Source organism: Propithecus coquereli, unplaced genomic scaffold (genome assembly GCF_000956105.1).
Source record: "Propithecus coquereli isolate 6110/MARCELLA unplaced genomic scaffold, Pcoq_1.0 Scaffold81, whole genome shotgun sequence".
Classification (NCBI taxonomy): Eukaryota; Metazoa; Chordata; class Mammalia; order Primates; family Indriidae; genus Propithecus; species Propithecus coquereli.
The window spans coordinates 4,695,363-4,719,689 of NW_012154285.1; the positions used below are offsets into that span (position 1 = coordinate 4,695,363).

The 24,327-nt window shown below is 59.0% G+C and overlaps 1 protein-coding gene across 1 annotated transcript; it reads right to left on the reverse strand.

The window, feature by feature from the left end:
- Nucleotides 1-883: 883 nt before the first annotated feature.
- On the reverse strand, nucleotides 884-24,327 carry SETD1B (SET domain containing 1B). Its single transcript, XM_012663574.1, has 17 exons — nucleotides 24,271-24,327; nucleotides 23,607-23,794; nucleotides 23,290-23,388; nucleotides 22,390-22,660; nucleotides 20,204-20,316; nucleotides 18,015-19,244; nucleotides 13,780-14,604; nucleotides 12,374-12,635; nucleotides 11,911-12,272; nucleotides 11,707-11,812; nucleotides 10,001-10,489; nucleotides 7,257-8,516; nucleotides 5,872-6,038; nucleotides 3,715-3,846; nucleotides 3,509-3,628; nucleotides 3,292-3,429; nucleotides 884-1,363 (listed from the first exon to the last, which is right to left on the reverse strand). The coding sequence occupies exons 2-17, from the start codon at nucleotides 23,778-23,780 to the stop codon at nucleotides 1,190-1,192; spliced, it is 5,922 nt and encodes a 1,973-aa protein (XP_012519028.1). The 5' UTR covers nucleotides 23,781-23,794; nucleotides 24,271-24,327; the 3' UTR covers nucleotides 884-1,189.

Consider the following 24,327-nt stretch of genomic DNA (forward strand, 5'->3'; position numbering starts at 1 on the left):
ATTTTCCTTTCTCTGGGAGAAATAGCCTGCTCGCTCTGAAAATAAATATGCTCTGGCCTTCCTGGGGTGAGGGGCCGCTGGCAGGGGAGGCGGGTGTGGGCTGGGGTGAGGGGGTGAAGCTTATAAACAACAAATGCCACATGCAGACGGTCACACAACCCGTAATGGCGGGCCTGGGGGACCCGCCTGCCCTGGGAGCCCCCCTCACGCCCAGGGTGAAGGCAAGGGCAGAAGAGAGGAGGGGCGACCCTTCCCAGCGCCCCCTGCCTGCACTGGGGCCTCCGGGAGGCTCCCTCGTTGCTGGCATCCGAATGAGAAAGTAAACATTGAACCCAAGGTTTGGGGGTGGAGGGGTGTGGGGTGGCAGGGACAGCCCAGAGAGGAAACTCCTGTCTGGGCCCACCTTGGCTCCGCCAGGGTCTGCCCGGGTAAATGGCGCCCCCAGGCTGCTGGGGAAGGGACAGGCTGGGGAGCAGGTGGGGGACGTGTGGGGTCTCCTCACTGTGTCCACGGACAGAGAGGGGGGCCTTCCAGGTACGTAGTGTTCCGAGGTCAAGGCCGCTGGCCCGGCCCCTGACCTCCTCCCCGCAGCACCCGGCCCAGTGCCCGGGCCAGGAAGGTTCCAGAACACGGGCCAACACCAGTCAAACCGAGGCCTCTGCAGCCCCCAGCGGGGTCCCCTCTCTCTGACTTTGCCTTCACATTTCAACGGTTAAAATGTCTTTTCTATGATGAGGAAGAAAATAAAGAGAGGACAAAACAATGTAGCAGCATTCACGGGAAGAGGCTGAGGAGAGAAAAGACAGGGAAAGGCGAGGAGAGAGGAGGAGAGAGGAGGAGAGAGGAGGAGAGAGGAGGAGAGAGATGGAGAGAGATGGGGAGAGATGGAGAGAGCCGGAGAGACACACAGACAGGAGTTTATGTGGGACTTAAACAAAAATCCTGAAAGGAGCATTTTTTAAAAAAACGAAAGAGACATGGGCTGGACGACAGAGAAGCCCTTTCCCGCTGGGGGGCTGGAGCCGCGGGGTCCTGGGGTAGTGTTGGGGGCGCCAGGCCCTGACATGGCCGCTGGGCAGAGGACAGCACCTGAAACGGGGGTGGGAGGTGGGGCCGGGCCCCGGGCCGTGGGGTCTCCGCTCCAGAGTCCCGGGCGGCAGCTGACATCCTTCCGTTTTGGCACCGGGGCCTAGTTGAGGGTCCCCCGGCAGTTCTCGGAGCCGCAGAGGCAGGGGATCTTGACGTCCTCGATGGGAAACTTGTAGTCATAGGTGATCTCCTCGTTGACGTTGATGTGCTGCTTCGAGTAGATGACGATCTTCTTCTGCGACTCCACTGTGATCACCTTGGCGTAGCAGTTGGGCTGCGGGGGACGAGGAGGGGAAGGTGAGCCCCCGACCCGGCCGGGCCCCCACCACTGCAGACCCCTCACACCCAACCAAGCCTGTCCCCGAGGCCTGACTTATGTCCACGTGACACCACCTCCCCCCACTCACTCTGGGTCTCAGCCACCCCCTACCTGGGTGACCAGGACCCCTTGCCACTGACACTAACTAATGACAACGTTAAGTGTTATTTCCCAGGGCTCCCATTTTCGTTCATAGCGCCAGTGACTCCCAAGTCTACACTGCTAGCCCAGGCCTCACTTCTGAGCTCTAGACAGGGCGGCAGCAAACCAGGGCCCCCAGCTGCCTGTTTTTGCAAATGGTTCCGTTGGCACATGGCCACGCCCACTTGCCCATTCATTTGCATATCATCTGTGGCTACTTTTGTTACAGCGGGCCGGCAGCGATACACAGTTGCTACCGAGATCTTCTGGGCCACAAAGCCAAAAACATTTACTATCTGGCCCTTTACAGAAAAGGGTTGCCGGGCCCTGCTCCAAACCCCTAAGTCTGACTATCTGCTATCTGCCGGAGGCAGCTCCGGAGACACCTTTGAACCAAATTCATGATCTGCTCCTGCTCTAAGCAGCGGCCACACCACTTACCAGGCTCCAGAGCGCCCACCTCCCAGCATCCCCCTTGGCCAGGGCCCCGTCTGACCCACCGCATCCGGTGGGCTCTACCGCCTAAGGATCTCTCGATTCTGCCCACTGCTCTCTCTCCCTTCGCCACACTCAGGGCTCCACCCTTGCTCACCCCTGACCCCGCAACCAGGGAAACCTTTCCAAAGGGACAGCAGATCCTGTCGCCCCCATGGCTCCACACCTCCCAGTGGCCTGCTTCGACTTTTAGAGAAACTTGGGTCCTCAGCTTGGCTGACAAGGCTGAGTGACCTGGCCACCTGTGACCCGCCCCCACCCCATGCTCTCACCCCTGCCCCCTGGCTGTCTCTCAACCAGGTGTTCTTCCTGCTGCCCCAGGGCCTTTGAACATGCCATTCCCTTTGGCTAGAACACTTGCCCTGCTTACTTCATCTGGCGATTCCCTCTTACCCCTCAGATCTCACAGGATAGTCACAGAGAAGTCTCTGCCAGCGCCCCCAACCCAGACAAGTCACAGTCATGCCAGTTGGCACGTGTGGAGGACTGGGCAGCACACCGAAAGGGCCCATGTGTGGTAACCCTTTTGGTCCTCCCAACAACTTACAGGGAGGGACTGCTAGTGTCCCTGATTTACAGATGAGCAAACTGAGGCACAGAGACGTTAGGTAACTAGCATCTGGTAACGCACTAAGTAGCGATGCCAAGACTTGAACCCAGAGTTGGGGGTATCCACCCCGGAATCGGCCTGCCTCCTGCTCTGAGCTGTCTGCACTTGTCCTTCAGCACGTGTTGTCACTAGCCACAAGTGGCTATTTAAGTTTAAAGTAACTAAAACTAATTTAAAACTCGGTCCTTCAGTCGCACTGGCCACGTTCCAAGTGCTCAACGCCATGTGTGGCCAATCTACGTCACTGGACAGCACAGACACAGAGCGCTTCCCCCACTGCAGAAAGTTCTGCCAGACAGCTTTGCTCTAGAAGGGCCGAGCCTGACCAGTGGAGGCACAGAAAAATGCCCAGCGCAGAGAAGTGCACAATTATCGATTAATTGAACCAACCACTTCTTGAGCACCTTTAGTCCTTTACATGGCAACAAAAGTCTCATTGTGCCCATTTTACAGATGAGAAAACTGAGGCTTCAAGGAGAAAGGCTCCTTGGACAAGGCCTCACATTCCCTACCCAGCCCCTGTAACCCTCGGCCGATCTAAGCTTGGGAAGGAGGCTGAGCTGATCCCATGCCAGGGGCTTCCAGGTCCTCCTGGCACGAAGGAAAGGGCAATCACAACCCCTTGCTGGGCACTCACATTGCAGCTGTGGTTAATGAAGCGAGCGAAGTTGCCGCACTTGGTGGCATCGATGATGGTGTCATGGTCCACCCGGAACATGTAGCTGCTACCGATGCCCTCGTCCTCATAGCGTTTCTCCCGCATGTCCGCAATCACCTGGCCGGGACAGGGCGTCAGTCTGGGGCTGGCCCACCCCGGGCCCGCTGCAGGGCCCGTCCCACGGGGCAGTGCCTACCTGGCGGATGTTCTGGCCCACATACTCGATGACCATCTCATCGGCCGCGATGGGCTCCATGGCAAACAGGCCCCAGTCATGAATGTGGCTCTTGCAGAATTTGAGCTTCTTCTTCCGGAACTGGAGGGAGGGAGGGAGAGGAGAGGTGAGCCCTGGTCTCAGGTCCCCCTGCTACTCCAGCTGCCCTGGTTGGGGCCAGGCCTCACCTTGAGCTGGTTGAACTTGAGCAGGTCACTGTCACAGCTGCCAGTGAAGGAGGACAGCAGGCGGCGCTGCTCTGAACGCCGCTCCGAGCCCGCCCGCGTGGAGGCGTGGGGCTGGGCAGGGATGCTCATGCCCTGTGGGGACAGGCCAAGGACCGGTGCGCGGCTTAGTAGGGTCTGGGGACCCATCACATCCTTGGCAACCCCACCCTGAGCTCTGGGTCTCAGTTATCCCCAGCGTCCTGGGCTCCTTGCTTCGGGCTTCTCTGTGCCTGTCTGTCCCCAGTCGTCACTGTTTCCCGGCCTTCTCCTTCCCATCAGTAGCTGAACGTGCTCGAGTTCCTCCCATCTTCAAAGCAACTACAACACCACTTTCCCTTGACTTTTGCTGTCTTTTCCCCGACTTGGCTGCAAGTTTTGAAGGATGGTGGGTGTCTACCCCAACTGTTCCCCCGCCCCAGCGGCTCTCACCAAGGCCCCTCTGATTCACCCCAAGCATTTGAAATCACAGATACTTCCCACCCTCGGCCTCGGCACCACCCATCAACCCCTGGGGCGTCCCAGGCCTCTGCCCCTACGCTCTCCTGGGGGAGCCTGCTCCTGCCGTGGCCTTTGATCACCACTTCCATCCCGAGGACGCCAAAGTTCAGGTCCCTGGGTCGGAAATCCCCTGCCCTGGCTCTACTCTACCCGAACGTCTAACTGCCTGCCAGACCTGCTCTACCTGGATGTTCCAGAAACCCCAAAATTCCAGCTGTCTCAAAGCAAAGGTGCCACCTGCCTTCCCAGCTCAGGGCTTGACATCTGGCTACCGGGTTCCCCAAGCCAGACACGTGTCTGAGCCCTCTCACCGATTCCCTTGTCTCCCGTCCGCGATCTAGCCCCAGTCCCATCCCACTTCCTAACATGCACCCACTTTCCTCCTCACAGCCCACCCAAGTCCCACTGCCTTCTCGTCGGGCCTGGCAACTACAGCAACCCCAGCAGCCTCCCCCGGACCCCTGCAGTGTGAGCTTCAAAAACCACAGACCAAACCATGTCACTCCCACCACTGCTCTCAAAACCCTGCCTAGGCTTGTCACCACCCACAGAACACAGGTCCAACCTCATCACCACAACCCCCAGGACCCTGATGACCTGCCCTGTCTCTCCGGCCACAACTGGACTTTCTTTTCCTCTCTCACACTGCTGAGGTCTTGCCTGCCTCAGGGCCTTTGTACCTGCCATTCCTTTGTGTGTGAACTACTGGAGTTGGTGAGCCCCTCTCCTGTTCTTTTTTTTTTTGTGACAGAGTCTCACTCTGTTGCCCGGGCTAGAGTGAGTGCTGTGGCGTTAGCCTAGCTCACAGCAACCTCACACTCCTGGGCTCAAGCAATCCTCCTGCCTCAGCCTCCCGGGTAGCTGGGACTACAGGCATGCGCCACCATGCCCGCCTAATTTTTTCTATGTATTTTTAGTTGTCCGATTAATTTCTTTCTATTTTTTTAGTAGAGACGGGGTCTCGCTCTTGCTCAGGCTGGTCTCGAACTCCTGAGCTCAAACGATCCGCCCTCCTCGGCCTCCCAGAGTGCTAGGATTACAGGCGTGAGCCACCGCGCCTGGCCCTAACTTCTTATCGAAGTCCTTTTCTACTTCTGTCATCTCTCCCCATTATCCATGTGGCTCGTTCTTTCAGGTCGAGCTCAAACCTGACCACCTCTGACCCCCCAGCTCGCCAGTACCTAAACCCCGCTTGTTTCCTCCACAGCTTTCTCTCCGCCCAGAGTCATGGGCTTATTTGTTCTCTTGATTATTTCCTGTCCCCCACTAAAATATAAATCCCATGAGGAAAAGGATTCTGTTTTACTCACTCCTATAGCGCCAGGAGAGTGTCTGGTACATAGCAGGTACTCAACAGATATTCCTCGAACCAGAAAAGGAATGGAGGAATCTTCTAGAAATGCAACTCTACTCGCATCCCTGATTAAAACCCCTCGGAGGTGCTCCAGCACCAATGGGACAAAGATCAGCTCTTTCCTGGCTCCCAGGCTCCGCCCACCCCACACCTGGGCACCCGAGTGACGAGTACTGTGTGACAGCCCCTCCGGCTCCACAACCCCTCGCACTGTCTGGTGCCCCTCGCGGGAGGCTCTGGCGTGTCCGGGCCCCCGAGGGCAGTACCTGGGTGTCCGCAGGGGGCTCGTCGGTGCTGGCGCGGCTACTGTTGAGGTATCTAAGCTTGTCCTTCTTGTCGATGGTGTAGAAGCCCTCACTGCGGGCACAGCCCGTCACGTGCTCGCGGATGCCATCGTCCCGCTTCTTTTTCTTAGCTGAAGAGAGGCTGGTAGGTGGGTTTGAGTTAAGGGTCACATGGATGTTCTCTCAGAAACCCTCCTGGTCACTTGGGAGACCTGTCCTACTGGGCCTGGCCTCCCCATCCTCAGACCACTCCCGTGACACCTCCACACCGCTGCCCACTGTCCAAGTCCACGGATGGTCAGTATGCAGCTGCCTGGCCCTGGGTGTGCTTCTTAACCTCTTTCTGCCTCAGTTTCCCACGTGTAAATTAGGTCAACAGTGATGCCTCCGTGAATGATTAAACATGCTGAGGGGCCTTAGCGGAGCGGCCGACACAGAATGAGTGCTCAGCAAACTAGTGTGCTACAAGGGGGACGATGACAGCTCCAGCCTCACACGGCTACGGTAACCAGGCACCGGGACAGCATTGTGAACGGCCCAGGTTCTAGAGCCAGATTTGCCTGGGTTCAAATCTCAGCTCTGCCACTTTCTTTTGTTTTTTGAGACAGTCTCGCTCTGTTGCCTGGCCTAGAGTGCCGTGGCGTCAGCCTAGCTCACAGCAACCTCAAACTCCTGGGCTCAAGCGATCCTCCTGCCTCAGCCTCCCGAGTAGCTGGGACTGCAGGCATGCGCCACCACGCCTGGCTAATTTTTTTCCTAGTTTAGTTGCCTGGCTAATTTCTTTCTATTTTTGGTAGAGACGGGGTCTCACTCTTGCTGAGGCTGGTCTCAAACTCCCGACCTCAAGTGATCCTCCCGCCTCGGCCTCCCTGAGAGCTAGGATTACAGGTGTGAGCCACCACGCCCGGCCAGCTCTGCCACTTGTAGCTGCTTGGCTTCAGGCAGGTCATTCGCCCTCTGTGATCCTCAATTTCTTCATATGTAAAATGGGAATTATTGTAGCCTTGACCTCGCTAGACTGCTGGAGGATTAAATTAGGTGATGAAGGGACCAGGGTAAGTGAGCCCTCAGCCAGTCTCTGATGCTGTTAAGTCATATAATCCCATTGTTACATTTGGCCCCGAGACCTGCTAACTATGGGTGTGAAATGGGCCCGGCACAGAGGAAAAGTGTTGAAAAGTGCCAGGGATGACTCACTACGGAGCCTGGTGTGGTGCCAGCACACAAACACTGCTTAGGAGGTGACAATGACACATGCCGTAGCCTTCAAGGGGACCATGGACCGCTACAGACCGGGGTGGGGGCAGAGAGGTGGGTAAGGATTTCCTTCATCCTGGCAGGTGTGGCCCCCATGTCTGGCAGGATATAGGGATGGTAGACCCAGAGCGTGTCGTTGAGCCAGTCCATGCCGTTGTCCTGCTGCAGCAGCCGCTCGTAGGTGACACACAGAAAGCGAATATCCTCCTCGTCGATGCCACCGTTCCAGATGTCATACAGGATGGTCATCTCCTCAAACTCTGAGCGGGGCCGGAAGAAGGGCTGGGGTGGCGAGAGCTCGGGCGAGGCTGAAGCTGCCACCAGGTCCTCATGACGCTTCTTAGGTGGCCTGCGCCATGGCCCCCGCGCCTTGGCCAGATCCATGTACTCCTCGGCGACCTCATCGTGCCCACGGGGGCCTGGGGGAATGGCCTCGGAGGGCCACTGGTTGTCTAGCTCCTTGAAGGGCAGCTTGGCAGGCTCCACAGGTGGTGGAGGCAGAGGCGGTGGTGGCTGTGGGGGGAGAGGCGGTGGGGGCGCCGGGATCCCCGCGTTCCGGAAGTCCAGGGTCAAGGTCCGTGGGTCATGGGTGCTGGGGAAGATGGGGGCCTGTGGCTGGCCTGGCAGGATCAGGATCTCCCTTCCATGGGGGGCACCTGCTGGTGGCCGGACCAAGGGCCCATCCAAGGAGAGCATAGACGGCGGGGAGCGCCGGGGCCGGCCCGGCTTCCTCTTGATGGTGGGCGGGCAAGGGGCCAGGGAGGCGGGCAGCAGGGGTGGCAGCTGGGTGGGGGCCCGAGTCTGGGCCCGCAGGACGGGCACAGGCAAGGCCAGGGGCAGAGGCAGGGGCAGAGGCAGAGGCAGAGGCAGGCCCGTGTCCAGGAGCACCGGGGAGGCCAAGGGCCCGGGGCGATCGTCGCGCCGGCCAGACGGGAGGGGGCAGACGGGCAGGAGCAGGGGCCCGGGCTCAGGGAAGGTGGGCGTGAAGCTGAAGTCCCGGCCAGGTGTCCGTGGGAGGCCCCCACTGCTCAAGCTAGGGGACTGGGCTGGGTAGGAGAAGGGGCTACCAGGCACCTGTGGGGAGCTCAGTGACAGGCCGCTGCTGCCCCCTGACAGCGGGGGCTCCCCGCCAGGCGTGGCCGGCACCGTCTCTGTGCTCTGCGACTTGGCCAGGCTGCCGCAGAGGCCTGGGGTACGTGGGGGCTGGTCCTCAGTGGGAGGCTCCAGAGAGACCGATGGGGGAGGGGGCTCCACAGTCTCAGGCTCCGGTGGTGGGCTGGGTGGCCGGGGGGGTCGGGGGGGTGGCAATGGTGGCTGCGAGGGCAAGGGGAGCATCACAGGGGGCTCGGGCTCCACGTCCAGGTTGTCCTCTGCAGAGAGGAGGGCAAAAACCAGACCATTACTGTTTGATTCAAACGTCCCTGGGTGCCTACTATGTGCTTGATACCCGACTAGACCACCGCCCTCTTGGTCCCCAAGGGTTCTGTGAACAGGGGACCGTCCATCTCCACCTAAACCACTCGAGGTTGGCTCAGCAGCCTACCCAGTGTCAGACACACAGTAGGTACTTCATAAATGTTGCTAAACGAAATCAGAGATGCGGGAGACGTGGTTGCTAGCTTATCACATTGTGTTCAGAACAAAGTTCCTGTGGCCCAAGAAAATTTGCTCTGTGATGGAATAAAATTTGACCAGTCTTTTTCCTGCAGGTCTTGTCAGAGCCTTCGCGGTTTTTCTCTTAGCATGTAACTCCATTGCTACAGAACACATTTTCTAATTTGTCTATTGTCATCTGTCGCCCCGCCCTAGAATGTAGGTATTTGTCTGTTCAATCCACTGTTGTATTGTTAGCACCTAACATAATACTGGGGACAAAATAGAGCCTTAATATTAAGTTGATATTCAAAGACTATGGTTAGTGGCTGATAAAACAAAATACATTAAACAAAACACAGCTGTCCCTGAGCATACGAGGGGGATTGGTTCCTGGACCCCCAAGAATACAAAAATCTGCACATACTCAAGTCCTGTAGTGGACCCTGCAGAACCCACATACACGAAGTTGCCCTCCATGTAAGAGGGTTTTCGTATCTCATGAGTGTTTTCAATCCACGTTTAGTTGAAAAAAATCCACATATAAGTGGGTCTTTGCAGTTCAAACTAGCGTTCGGTGTTGTTCAAAGGTCACCTGTACAATAGCTTCCTGCCTGAGGGACGTGTTCAAGGTGAGTGCTAACGGCACGTGGCTAAGTTAAAACGAACTAAAATTAAGCAGCATCACCCGTTCAGCTCCACGATGCCACTGGCCACATTTTAAGAGCTCAGTAGCACTGTTGCACGGAGAGGCCACCGTATTGGACAGCAGAGCCAGGGGATGCTTCCACGTGGCAGAAAGTTCTACTGGACGGTGCTGTCAGAGCCATTCCCACGCCCTGTGCGGCTCCATCATGACAGTGGAGGGTGCACACTGCCTGCAGCCCCACAGCTGGCCCAGTGCCCTGGCGTCTCCCAGACCTGCCTGTCACTAAAGTGACCGTGGACACCTGGCCCTCCTTTCTGGGAGCATCTCATGGGACCAACAGTCTCAGGACCAACATGGGGGAACTACTGGCACTGAGCAGTGACAGGACCAGTGGTCCCCTTTTGGGTTTGTCTATCACGTGCCAGGCGTCAGCTCGCTCTGTCGGCGCACGCGACCCTGCGAGGGAGGCACTCTCTGTTGATGCCGTGTTACAGGGCAAACTGAGCCTGGGAAGGTGGCGGGATTCACCCCAGGGAGCCCGACTGATTCACAGGGACGGTGCGGACATCTTCCCTCCCTCCCTCCACCCTTCCAGGGGGCTGCAGGTGTTACCTGGAGCTCGCTCAGGAGGTGACGGGGGCCGGGCCTCCACCTCCCCCACAGGGGGTTCTGGAGACGGCGGCGTCGCGGCCCCTTCCTGGCGCAGGCCCAGCTCCTCGGGGGGCTCCTTGCCGCTCACAGGCTCCTCCACAGCCACAGGCAACAGGGGTTCCTCTGGCTCGGGGGGCGGCTCCTTGGGGGCCTCGGCCTCGATGTCCACCTCCTGCTCTGTGCCCAGCGAGGCCATCCTAGTAGGCGCTGCTGGGGCCAGAGACGCTTTCTCCCCGTCCTCCTCAAAGTCCTCAGGGCCCGCAGGAGCCACGCTCTCCTCGGCCATCATCACTTCCTCCTCCTCCTCTTCTTCCTCCTCCCTTGCTGCCACCTCCTCTTCATCCTCCGAGGACGTGGAGGAGGACGAGGAGCTTGACTCAAACTCGGAAGACTCGGAACTCTCGCTGGAGGACGCGGCTTCGGCCTTGGAGGTCGCGATGCTCACAGTCTCTGGATGGAGCGACAGGAGAGGAAGCACCTTAGTACCTGTGTGTCCCCACCCCGCGCCAAGCGCCTCACCAGAGGCCTAAAGCTGGCGGCACCTGAGCCGCGGCACACAGCCCTCAGATGTGTGTGTGGAGCGGAGTGGAAGGTGTTAACTAGTCATCCTTGTTTTTAAAAAGGTGAATTCACGTAACATGAAATTGTTCATTTTAAAGTGAATAGTTCCAGTGGCATTTAGTAATACTCATAATGTTGTGCAACCACCACCTCTACCTAGTCCCAAAATATTTTTATCAGCTCAAAAAGAAACCACATATCCTTTACTGAGCCCCCCACTTTTTTTTTTTGAGACAGAGTCTCACTGTGTTGCCCGGGCTAGAGTGCCGTGGCATCAGCCTAGCTCACAGCAACCTCAAACTCCTGGGCTCAAGTGATCCTCCTGCCTCAGCCTCCTGAGTAGCTGGGACTACAGGCATGTGCCACCATGCCCGGCTAATTTTTTTCTATATATATTTTTAGTTGTCCAGATCACTTCTTTCTACTTTTTAGTAGAGATGGGGTCTGGCTCTTGCTCAGGCTGGTCTTGAACTCCTGACCTTGAGCGATCCACCCGCCTTGGCCTCCCAGAGTGCTGGGATTACAGGCGTGAGCCACCATGCCCGGCCTACTGAGCCCCTTTTAACCCCCTCCCTCAGCCTGGATCTACATTCTGTCTTGGCTGGGTATAGGGTCTCATGCCTGTAATCCCAGCACTTCAGGAGGCCAAGGTGGGAGGATCACTTGCGGCCAGGAGTTCGAGACCAGACCGGGCAACATAGTGAGACTCATCTCTACAAAAAATTTAAAAATTAGCTGGGCATGGCGTGTTGGTAGTTCCAGCTATTTGGGAGGCTGAGGCGGGAGGATTGCTTGAGCCCAGAAGTTGGAGGCTGCAGTGCGCTATGATGACACCACTGTACTCCAGCCTGGGTGATAGAGCGAGATCCTGTCTCAAAAAAAAAAGAAACTCAACAAAAACAAAAAACAAAAACCTCTCTCTGGATGTACCCATTCTAGACATTTCATAGAAATGGAAGCATACAACATCCCGGGTGTGTTTTAATGAGTCAACACCTCAAACGCACAAAATCCTTCCCAAAAAGCATTTTCGACACTTGCTTGGGCTCTGCCCTGTCACAGAGAGGGACCCCGGCCAGGCCTGGCTGTGGCAGCCTCCCACTCACCTCCATCCGAGTCCCCGGCTTCCTTCTCACTCGCCTCTGACAGGGCTGTGTCTTCGTCGTCATTCTCAGACTCATCCCGGTCATCACTGTCCTCATCGTCGTCATCCTGGGGGACGGGGACGGTGGGGGTGGAGGTCGGGTGAGCCTAAGGGTCTGGGCCCCTCACCCAGCCCCACGCCCGAGGCCTCGTGGCCCCTTGGGCACCTTATCTGATGTGGATGAGGTTGAGGAGGAGGAGATTTGGCTCCTGGGGCCTTCCTCCTCTTCCGCTTCCTCCTCCTCCTCCTCCTCCTCCGCTTCCTCCTCCTCCTCTTCCTCCTCTGTGCTTTCCCGCTCCTCCTCCTTGTCTGAGGCCGAGGATGAGGGTGAGGTGGTGGAGGACCCCGAGGACGAGGACGCTGACGAGGATGAGGACACCGACAAGGACTCCTTCTCGTCCTCCTCCCCGCCACTGTCCAGCTCCAGGGGCCGCGCCGGCCGCCGCCGCACACCCACACCCTTGGGGTCCCGCTTGGCCAGCTCGCAGGGGGCGTCCGCCATGTCCCGGTCCCGCTCCCGCTCCGACTCTGTGGGGAGGGAGGCGTGTCAGAGCTGGGCCGGGGGAAGGGGGCAGAAGGGGCCCCCAGTACCCAGTGGGCGGACCGGGGGAGCGGGGCAGGGCACAGACCCTCGTCTTCCTCATCCACGGAGGTTGAGGGCCGCAGCCGCTTCTGGTCGCCGGACGAGGCCGCATCTGGTGGCTCCTTCCTCTTGACCTTGAAGGAGGGCAGGCGAATGGCCCCACGCAGCCCGATGCCCAGGCCCAGGCCCTCGTAGCCCAGGCCTTCGCCCTTGCCCCATGACTCCAGCAGGCACGAGGCGATTCGGTCCTTGGGCTTCGGCCTGTCCTCATCCTTGTGCTCGCCTGACTTCACAGGGGTCAGTGAAGCCTGGGTGGAGAGAGGAGGGGACAGTGACCACAGTTATGGCGCTGCCACCAACTCTTTAGGAAGCCCTCCCTGAGCAACCTGCCTTCCTCTCGGCCGTGGCAGCTGCCCAGGTAACTGTGCGCTCACTCTCCACACACCTGGCCACACTATGCCATCACCTGGGAGGCTCCAGACCTGCAGTTCTGAAATACTCTGCCTTCAGGGGGACATTGTGAGAATTGACCAAAATAAACCACGTTAAGAGCTTTGCATAGCACTCGAGGCCTGGTGGCTCTTTTTATTAGAATTATTAATGGAAGAGCAACCAGTTGCTTCTATTACTAATCTTGCAGGGTCAACATGATTAGGCTGAACCACAAAAGGTTGTGTATCAGTGACTTCAGATGTGTCGTTCTGGTTCTATTGCCCCGTTGTACAGGAACAGGCCCTGACAGGTGTCGCTTACCTGCGCTGCAGAGAGCAAGCTCTTAGTCACGGCAGCATTTCCCAAAGCATGCTCTGGGGGGACAGCAAAACTGATAACCGCAGTCACCTCGGGGGGAGGGGAGCAGAGGGGGCTGGGACGGAGGGTAGTGACCGAGGGATTTTATTAATAAAACATTCAAGACGAAGTTCTCTCTTATGTAAAGAGAAGGCAACCTGTAACCTTACAGACCATTTGTAAGATTACAAATAGACCAGTAACACGTGGAAAAGGAAAAAAGTGGTCAAGACAGGACTCTGTGTGAAAGAAGGCATGAGGGACGGTGAGGTGGGCCAGGTTCAAAGGGCACCCCAGCTGTGGCACTACCTGCCCGCAGCAGGAACATTCTACAGCAGCCGTGCTGTCCTGTGTGGCTGCTGCCAGTCACGTGTGGCGGTAAGCACTTGAATTGTGGCATGTGCCAAGGAGGAACTGGATTTTTTGTTTTATTGCATTTTAATTAACTAACTAAAATTTGAAAGAGCCACGTGCAGCTAATGGCTGCGGGATCACAGAGCACAGTTAGCAGAGCCCTGAAAGCGGCCACAGGTACTACAGCTCCCACATGGAGGGACTGGCGGCAGTGCTTCCTGTGACACGTCCTAAGAGGAGAGGAGGGGTCTGGCCAGGACCTGGCCCTGCCCCACTCCCACTAGCCACTCTGGGGCGGCCTGCACCCACCTTGGCCATCCGTTCTTTCTTGTCCCACCACTCGTCGAAGGCCCGGAAGGCCACCACTTCCACCATCTTGCGGTTCAGGTCACGCTTCATGATGGCCTTGAGCTCTTTGAGGACCACCAGCAGGACGCCATCCACTGTGGCCTTGTGTGGGTCCTCCTGACGGGGCACGTAGCCTGGTGGTGGCACTGATGGGTCAAACTTGGGCAGGGGTGGCCAGTGCTGCCCGCGGCCTGGGCCAGTGTTGCCGAGGGAGAAGGGACCCCGGTAGGGAGGCAGGTTGACAAACTGTAGCCCTGCTGAGGCGGCGGCAGCAGCGGCGGCCATGAAGGGTGGGTAGGGACAAGCACCCTGGGCTGTCATCAGACGGCTCAGCATCTGTGTTTGCATCTGGAAGGACATGGGCATGCCGCCCCACTGGCCACCCAGCACGTGGCTCATGTCCACCTGCATCACGGGAAACAGGCCCGGCGGGAAGGGGGGCAACGGTGGCAGGATAGGTGGTGGCGGGACACCCGGCGGTGCTGGCAGGGGCGGTGGGGGCACTGTCACAGCGGGGTGGGCCGGAGGTGGCGGAGGTGGTGGTGGGGGTAGTGGTGGGGGCATGGGGAAGCCGGGCTGCGGCGGAGGTGGTGGTGGAGGCGGGGGTAGCGGTGGGAAGCCAGGTGGCGGGGGCAGCGGCAGGGTTGGGGCCAGCACAGAAGGGCCTGCCACAGCTGCCGCGCCTGGGGTCACCACCATGGGCTTGGGGCAGTCGGCGCTGGTGATGGGGGCTGAGGGCATCTCGTCGTCCGAGATCTCCATGTCCTCTCCCGAGGACTGCTGGCCCTGCACAGAGAGCGGAGAGAGAAGTCAGGTGAGCCCAGGCAGCCAAGCGGCTCCTAGAGCCCCTTCTGAGTCGGACAGTCAGAGAAGCAGCCTCCTGCAAGACCAGCGAGCAGCAACGTGGATTCCCAGCCGTGTGACCTTGCACAAGTTACTTGACCTCTCCGAGCCTCAGTTTCTCCATTTGCAAAATGGGCATCATAGTTTCTATGTCACGGGGTTACCAGGAGGATTCATTCAACAAACATTCAATCAGTACCTGTGTGCCAGGCACTGTTCTACGTGCTGGGGACAAAGAGGTGAACAAGACAGACAAAAATCTTACTCTCGGGGAGCTGAATTAGCAGGAAGGGGCAAAGAACAACCAGAATGAAGGGAGGACACATACAGCACATCTTGGAGAAAAAGAAGGTGGGGAGAGGAGCAGGACAGACCAAGGGAAGTAGATTCTGTTACAATTTCTATTCAGAGTAGATAATACTAACAGTTAACACTTCTATAGTGCTTCCTAGACACTTTCTATACATTAACTCACTTAATTCACTTAATCCTCGAAACACCCCATTATCATCTCCGTTTTTACTGATGAGAAAACTGGGACACACAGAGCTTAAGCAACTTGCCCAAGGCCACACAGACAATAAGAGATGGAGCCAGATTCAAGCCAGGAAGTGGCTCCCCCCACCTGCGTTCTCAGTCTGTGACAGAGGTGACATCGGAGGGGGGGGTGTTAGCAGCACTCAGGGCCATGAATACGAAGCATGTGTTTCTTTCTTTTCCCTTTATTATTCTTTTCACCTTGTCTCGTGACTGCACACTTGGTGTGGGCCAGTCTGCGGCTAAGTGCTGCAGGCACGTGCTGTCTCGCTTCTTATCTGCAGGAACACCTCCCCAGGTGGGGCTCTGCTGTGACCCTTTTTGACAGGTGAGGAGACACACTCAGAGAACCTCCGCCGCCACCCCGGTCACACAGCCAGTCAGAAAAAGGGCTGGCGCAGGACGTGTGCCCGGTGAGGGGCTGTTGCTGGAGTCCAGGGGTGTGCTCCGGAGTGGACGAGGGAGGACTCAAGGATGACCTCTGATGGGACAGGCCCATTCACTTTGGAACCGGACGCACAGGCCTGGAGCTGGAGGGAAGCTCTGGGCTCCTCACCGTGGGGTGGAGCTGGGAGCCAAGGACAGGTGGGAGCAGGGGGGATGGACCACCCTAGGGCTCGTCTCAGAACAAGACAGAGGGTGGCGCAGACCTTGCCCTGGTGAACACGCTGAGGAGGAACAGAGCTTTTGTGGGTTGTAAGAGACACCGAGTGCCTTTGAAGGCTGAGGTTACAAGATCAGAGGTCAGACCTACAGGTGAGGGAGGCCTCTAGAGGAAACTGGGATGGAGGAGGAAGAGAAACACCAAAGCTAGGCAACAGCAGCAAGCTCTGGATTTTACTGGGTCCCGTCTACACACACGCGCGCACGCGCACACAGGCTCTCCCTCTCAGGGTCCCCGTGCACACGAGGGAGGGACAGGCAGGCTCGGCCAGACACTCAGACACAACTCCCTGGGACATCCGTCCTGGACAGCGCCACTGAGCGAGGCGACAGAGCACAGAGGGTTAACCCGGCGCCGGCCGCCAGCCAATCACAGGGCGGCCAGACCCCGCCGCAGCCTCCCGGCCCGCCCTCCCTCCGCCCCCGGCCGGCAAGGAGCGGCAGGAATCTGCTGAGCACCGAGGGCTCGGGAGCTTCCCCAGGAGCCCTCCCTTGAGCTGAGGCCGTGTGAGGCAGGTACTCTCACCTGCCCATTCGACAGATGACGAAACCGAGACTCGGAGAGGGAAAGTGCCTTCCCCAAGGTCACTTAACCAGTAAGTGACAGAGCTGGGACTCAGGGCTCAAGGTAGAGCCTAAACTCTTTTAACCACCAGCCTCTGCGAAGAGTGGTATCTCAACCTCCACCCCGACCGGTGCCCCCTACTTTACTACTCCCCGCTCAACCTGAGCGGAGGCTGGGACTGTGGGTGCAGCTCACCTGTCGGCTCAGCCCCGCGCAGCCCGGATGCCGCTCTCCCGACCGCCAGCAGGGGGCGCCCGAGGGCCGGCCCGGAGATGGGCGCTCCAGGTTCCCGGGGCTTGAGCCCTGGGCCATCCCAGCCCCTGCTCTCAGGGCCTTAGTCTCCCCTTCCGTGCCACTGTGGGGGAGCCCATGCCCTCCAGCTACTCAGCTCTGGACCAGCTGGTGAGCATGGAAACACCCTCCAACCCCAGGCAGTCCAGAGGGAGGGAGGGACGGAGGGAGGGCGGCAGGGCTGGTAACCCCCCCACCTCTGCACACCTGTCAGCTCACCCTGCCTGGACTCCCTCATGCCAGAAACCACTTCCCCAGAACTGCCTGGAGGCCCCCTGGAGCCCCAGCCACCTGTGGCCCCCTCCAGAGGCCAAGTTGCTCTCTGTTCCTCCCCCAGGCAGCAAACCGGCCTAATCAAAGAGCCCAGGAGGAGAGGACCCTCTTCTCCCCCACCCACAGGGGCACAGAGCTGTCTAAGCCCCTGGGTGCTCACGCCTGCCGGGCCCATGGGCTCCAAAGGACGCCTCCAGGAGGGCCAAGGCAGGTGCCTGGACTGGGAAGGGGGCAGAGCAGAGCCAATGAAGATGACCTAACCCCCTCCCAAGGGATCCTGACATCGGGCGCCCTCGCCCCGACCCCTGGGTGGGACGACTTCCTGAGGCTGGAGATTTGGGCAATGAGATTGCTGTGAGGTGAGGAGGGGGTAGGGGATGGACAACTTTGCCTGCTTCTGGCCATGTGTCTCCTCACTTCCCTGCCCCCCTTAGCTAGCCTCTATCTTCTTCACGCCCGGAGCCAGCCGGAGAAGGGAAATTTCAATGCCCTCCCCACCTGCCGTGGTCTCCCACCTCTTCAGAGGGCACCAGGCTCTAAGAGACAGTGCTCTGGAGCTCCCGCCTGGCCTTGCCCAGCATAGTACTCTGGCCAGTCCCTCTTCCCCAACATGCCTGAGAGTCAGGACCAGCCCTGATCACTCCCAAGCTACCCAGCAGGCAAGGAGGCCCAGAACTGTCACCTTGCCCCATACTCTTTGGGGTCTCAGCAAATTCCTACCAAAAAAGCTCAAGTCAGAATTTATCCCCAAGACTTTAAAGTCTTGACTCTCCTTGCCTAACAATGAGAGCACCAGAGCTAGGCCACATTTTTCTTCTCCCTGTGGTTGCTAGGGAGCTCAGAGCCAAACCAGCTGCTCAGTCATAGCCCCTGCTACTTTCTGCATCCTCGTTATTCTCCAAATCCAATCTGTTTTAGTGGCTTCCCTGAGCCCTGCTGCTTCTGGGTCTTAGCTAGTTATCCTAAATGTTTCAAGGGGGAAAGACAGAACACAAGACAGACAGATGGACAGAAATGGTGGTACCTCATCCATCTTCTCTGAGGTCGGGGTCCTGTCTCCTGCCAGGTCCAAAGCCACCTCAGCTGTCTGGCCCAGAAGACCAGTGGGGTCCGGTGGGCCTGGCTCGGGTGGAGGACGAGGCCCCAGGCCCAGCTCAAGCTCGTCATCCTCATCGGAGTCGGGCAGTGGCGTAGGGCTGATGTCCTCCAGGCCGGTGCTGGAGGGGCGCGAGGAGGGGGGTGTGGGGCCGCGAAAGCCCAGCTGGGAGTTAGTGCCAAAGGGGGCCAGCGGGGAGAGCTGGGAGGAGGAGGAGGAGATGGGGCTGCCCTCCATCTGCAGCTCGGTGTCCGAGTCCTGTTCCCGCAGGAAGGGTAGCTTGGTGCGCTGCTCCTTCAGCAGCATCTCGATGCGTGAGTCCAGGCTGTCATGGGGCTTCTCTGGCCCCGCAGGCGACGACTCCAGCGTGGGTGTGCCCGGGCTGTCGCAGGGCTCAGGACTCCAGCCGAAGGTCGGCCGGCCTCCCAGCTCCATGCTGTTGGTGTCTGGGGGTGGCGGGCCAGGGGGCGTGCCTGGCTTCTCCTTGGCCAGAGGCTCAGCAGGAGGCAGGGGAGGGGGGGCAGGTGCCCTCCGGAACTCCCCACTGTCACGGGTCCCAAAGGTGGCTGTGGCAGTGGGCTCCTCGGGCGGTGGGGGGAAAGGGGGTGCCAGGGTCTGATACGGAGAGAAAGCTGACTTGAACGGAACGGAGGTTGCTTGGGCAGGTGGCGGAGTATGAGCAAACGTGGCCGAATCTTGTGGTTGGGCCTTGAAGGGAGGGCCACTGCTGCTCCCACTGCTGCTGACTGCCCCAAAGGGGAGGTCCGAGGAGCCCCGGAAGGCGGCCGTAGCCCCAGCCACTGCAGTGACCACAGGAGAATTATGGACATAATGATGCTCAAGGCGACGGCTGTAGGCATCCGTGAACTTGCTCTCATGGCGTCGGGCCTTGAAGGTTGCTGTAGGGTCCTGGCTGAAGAGGTAGGAGGGTGTGGGCTGGCGGCTAGAGTAGCTAGAGTCTTGCGAGAAGGGGGTGCCCAGGCGCGGCGTGAGCGGGGTGCCCTGTCCATAGGAGTTGGGTGTGTCCAGGCGGCAGCTGGAGTAAGCAGTGTCCTGGGAGAAGGGTGTCCCACCGCTATTGGGGGTGACAGAGGAGGAGCCGGAGCCACAGCCTGCAGACAGGCCACCATCCTTGAGGCGCTTCAGGGCATCCGACAACTACAGAGAGAAAGAAAGATGTTAGACTATTGGGGGAAAAGGTGCAATGAACAGGGCTGTTTTCCCTTCTCATCCTGGCCGCTGGGGAGCGCAGAGCCAGACTGCTCCGGAACTGCAGCATGAGGAATGGACGTGCGGGAGATGGAGGAGAAGTGTCAGGATGGTCCTAACTGTAACCTTAGGGAACCCTTGGGGAACCTTGAGGGTTTTTCTTCATCCCAGAGGCAGAGACCAAAGATGTCCCAGACATCTTGGTTTAGGCTGGGACTTCTTTCTTGTCTCAGGCTGTCAGAAATCAAAGACCTTCCAGGCAGGAGTATGACCTAGTCTGGTCTTGGGAGTGAGAGGATGGCCAAGGGCTTTGTTTCTCCCAGCCTCGTTTAGCGTGACATAGGCAAGTGCCTCCTGAACCACCAGGCTGGCCAGCAAGCAAGCAGACTCTTCACTCCTGAGGGTGCAGGGTAGATGCTGGGGGAGGGCTGGGCACGAGAGAGCTGTCCCGGTGAGTGCCCTGGGAGGCAGTGGCTGGGGAGCAGCCAGTCTTGCTCTGGAAGGGGGCGCCTGAACTCTGCTCTTGGGAGCAGGGGTGGAGGGGTGCCCAGGACACCAAACACTAAGGACTCTGGACTCAGTAATGTTTTGGCATCGACGCGGAAAAGCAGGCTCTGGGTCTGTGGGAATCCCAGCCTGTGCCAGGGAGGACTGGAGGGAGGCGCAGGACAGACCCCAGGGGAGCCACACTGCAGGAAGCTCAGGAACACAGGGCTTTGGGACCCTGCTCTGCTCCTGTGGTGGGCATGGCCAGGCTTCACTGCCCCCAGGCCTTGGTCTCCAGAGCTGGAGATGCAGGGGTTGGGGGCAGTGGGGGGTTCTCATCAGAGAGTCGGTGAGGCTTTCCAGAGGTTGGGGGGGGCACATCAGGGAACTGGCAAAGGGGAGAGTGACAGTGATAAACCCACCTGCAGGGTCTCGTTCACAATTGGAGAGACGGCGTCCAGCTCACCCACCGGGAGGGTCTGGGGGGTGTATCGGCCTGTGACCAACAGTTCATAGAACCGCATGCGGGTTTCCCCTGTAGGTGGGCAGGGGAAGGGGGGCTCGGTGAGGCTCCAGGATGGGGCAGCCCCATGGGGATTCCAGGCTGCTTGGCATTCCCATGGTTTGCCTGTGACTGAGACCCCAGGCCTGGTGATGTTGTGTGACCCCGACTGACTTCCCACCCCCTCAGCACCTCACTCAGGATCAACAACGCTGCTACACTGGATGATTTTTTCTGATCCTGAGATGCAGAACTTAATGCCTCCTGGGGCTGGGACTCCCCCAAACCCAGACCCAGAATTACCACCCCCAACACAAAGCCCCTTCCCACCATCTGGGCCACGGTGCCCCAAGAAAGAGTCAGGTCTCCCCCATCTTTTCTCCCTTCTACTTAATAGCCAGGGGCTTGTAGCAAGAGGAAGGGAAGCCTTGGGAACTGACACAGAGGTGACAGTTTGTTAAATATCTGGGGCCAGGTGACCAGCAGAGTTTGCAAAACACAGTCTAGTAGCATATTACTGTGAACTCCACAAGCTTCTAACCAGGCTGAGGGCCCCAAGGTGCCTGGGGACTGCCTGGAGGCCTGCACTGGAACCCTCTGCCCCTCGGCAGAGAGAGGCCTTCATAGACCTGGGGCCCTAGGTTATGATATTTATAGAGCCCCAGAGGCAGCTGCTTACATATGCAAAGGAGACCATTCCTGGAGCTACACTTTACACTTTACTGGTCTCTTTCTTGAAATACAAACTTAGTTGGCAGTCTCTGAGGGTTTTTGTGTTTGGGTTTTTTGGTTTTTGCAGAAATGAAATTTTGGTGAGACCCGGCTGCTCCTTAAGATGTGGGCTGGGCACGTGAGGGGCGGGGGAGGGGCTCCGCCGTGGAGCCTCAGGGAGGAATCTGGCTCCAGTCGCCCACGGGGGTACGAGAATTTAAAAGAGTCTTTTCTCCCCCCATAGAGATTGAGAAACTGGGGGAGACACAGAACGTGGTATGGACTTGACAAGTGTTTGTGGCATAACCATGCTCACCCGGGACAGATTCAGTCAATACATTCTAATCATTAAAAGCAAAAAAAAAAACACAAAAAGTCTAGGTTTTCTTGTCTTGGGTTTGGTTTGCTCTGGTTGCCCCTAAATCCTGTGCTCCTAAAACCCCTGGAAGCTGCATGTAAGCCCTCCCAGGCAGAGCGTCCCAGGGGACCCCAGTGGGCTACCGACCCAAAGTGTCTGCCACAGGGCTGGCTGGTTCTCAGAGCAGTAAGCACCTTCTTTTATACTGGTAGGAACTCCCCTAGAAGGGTCACAGGCAAACTCTGGGGGATACCCTAGAGTCCTGCAAGCCGCTCCAGCCAGTATCCTGGAGGAGTCTCCGAAGACCCAGAGGGTGGGAGGTGTGGCCTCCCCAGCTTGGCTCTCCCTGCAGCCAGCTCGGAGCTAGCACCCAGCAGGATTCCCGTGCAGGGGAGGTGCTGCGGTCTCTTTAAGAGAGAGGAGGGAAGACAACAGTGTCAACCCTTGAGCACCCAGAGCAGCCGGCCCTGCTCTGGCCACTCTATCAGGAACATTATCAATGAAGCAACACTCACAGCCCCAGATTGGTTCCCATTTCCAGGGGGAAGGGGCCGGGAGGGGGTGGGCAGGTTCCCTGGATCCTTAGAGGATTCTATTTAGTTGAGGGACCTTTTCTTTATGTATTTAAAGGCATCCTAGTGGCTCTCCTTCAGCTCCCCACAAATAAACAAACTGCCTCCTCCCCTAACACAGACACAACACTGGGGACTGTCTAAACCCAGGCCACCAGGGCTCAGAGAGGGGCCCTGAGGGGTGTCAGCGGTGGGGAAGCCTCCGGGTGGTCCCTAGGGGTGCGGTGGCCAACGACCAAGCACATTTGGTAAATTATACCTGTCTCCTAGCAACAGACAACACATTTAACTCCACGTGACTCTACCCCTCAGGAGGGGGCAAAAAAGTAACGTTGTGGGGGCATCCCAAGGAAGAGGGGAGCCTCCCAACACTGCAGGAAGGGGGCACGAGGAGGGAACAGGGTCAGGCTGACAGGTCTCCCTGCGGCCCCTCCCCGTGGGCCGCCTGCTCCGGCCTCCACTTACCTTTAGTGTCCAGCTCCACGTGGATAATGTTGCCCATCACGGAAGTGCTATGCAAGTGCTGAACAGCCTCCTTGGCTCCCCTGACGGTGGCAAAGACCACCTTGGCGATGCCCAGGTGCTTCTTGGTCTTGGGGTTGTACAAAATCTCCACCTCCTCCACCTCCCCATACTTCTTGCACATGTCCCTCAGGAAGTTTTCGCGGATGTTATCATTCAGCTTGGCAAATGTCACCTGCTTCGGAGGCACCGGGCCCACGTAGAACTCATCGATCTGGCAGGGGCCGAGGGGGAAGGGCGTTTGGAGAACATTGAAACCGAAGGGAAAACACAGCATTCCCCACTCGCCCATCCGTTGAAAACAATGAAGGGTAAAAAATTAAAAAAAAATTTTGGGGGAAAAAAATGCACGCGGGCGGGCCCGGGAAGCGGAGGATTAAATCGTTTGGAACGTGGAAGTCCTCTGGGTTCGGAAGAAAAGGGGAAAAAGAAACAGTTTCTCTTCCCCCCCCGCCCATTCCGGCCTCCTCTTCCTGGGCCAGGTCAGGGGCAACCCTTTGGGCTAGGAAGTTGTCCCCCTAAAGCCACAAGGCTCCGAAGGGGGGGTGGGTCCCAAGGCCAAGCTCTTGGGCGGGCAGGAGCCAGGTGGGGACCGGGAGCCCCCAGCTGAGCGGGCGGGCGGGACACTGTATCAGCGCCTAGATTACAGTTTCTCTGAGTGTTATTTTGTTTACATTAGCCGAGAAGGGACACCCCTCTCCGCAGCAGTCTCCCCCTCCCCGCCAAAACTTCCCCGGCCCCGGACGGCGGGAATTCGGAAGACGGCTGGGCTCGGTCAGGACTGGCGTTATTTTCGAACTCCGGGTGGGGGGAGGGACCGCGGGGCAGGGGGAGGGGTCCTACTTTGAATTTGGGCACCGACAGCTCCAGCTCCTTGTTTTTGGTCCAGATCCCGACGACCCGGGGATCTTCGACAATTTCCACCGGGCGGTTGCTGGACATCTGCGGGGAGAAGCGGGGGGGCGGGATGGGAGGGCTGGTCCCCCTCCCCAGGGACAGGGGCTGACCCCCTTCTCCAGGCACTTGTCAAACTCCAGGGCTGGGGCCCTGGCTGACAGTTGGCCGGGTGGCCGGGAGGGGGGGTCCCCGGCGCTCGGCCCCTCTGCCCTGGCGCGGCTGGGGGGCGGGTGGGGGTGGCGGGAGGCGCGCCGGCTACTCACCGCCAGGCTGAAATGCTGCCCATCGTAGCGGTACAGTTTATGATGCCCCTTTTTCAGAGCCGGGTCAATCATCAACTTGTAACTTCTCCAATGGTGGTTCCTCCTCTCGCCCGAAGGGCCGGGCTGCGGCGGGGGCTGCTGGTGGTGGTGGTGGGGGGGGTGACTGTTCTCCATGCCGTTAACCCAACCTGAAAACGAGCAAGTTGTTGTCGTCTCCGCCGCGGCGGCGGCGGCCGCTTCTACACACACGCGAAAGAATCAAATCGGCCAGCCCCCACCCCCTCCCACCTCACCAGCTCGCCCCGACAGGAGCTGTCTCGCTGGCTCCCCCCAAAATAAGAATGGAACGAGAGAATAACCCTTCCGGGAGAATTACGCGCCCGCCCGCTCGGCCACCGTCTCGGGGCGCCAGCCAGGGGCTCCCGGGGGTCCCCGCTGCGGGCCGGCGGGGCCCGGGGCGCCCGGAGGACGCGGGCTCCGGCCCATGGTGCCGCCCGGCCGCCCGGCGTGGCTCCCGCTCGCTCGCTCGGCCCGGCCGGGGCGCGGGGCTCGCGGCAGGCCTGGCGCCGCCGCCCGCCCGCCCTCCCGCCCGCTCGGGCCGGGGCCGGGGGCTCGGGCCGCCCGGCTGCTGGCCGCGGCCTCTCCCTCCCCGCGCCGCGCTTACATCCCCGCCGGGCGCCGGCCTCCCCGCGCCGCCAGCCAGTACATGGTGTCCCCCGCG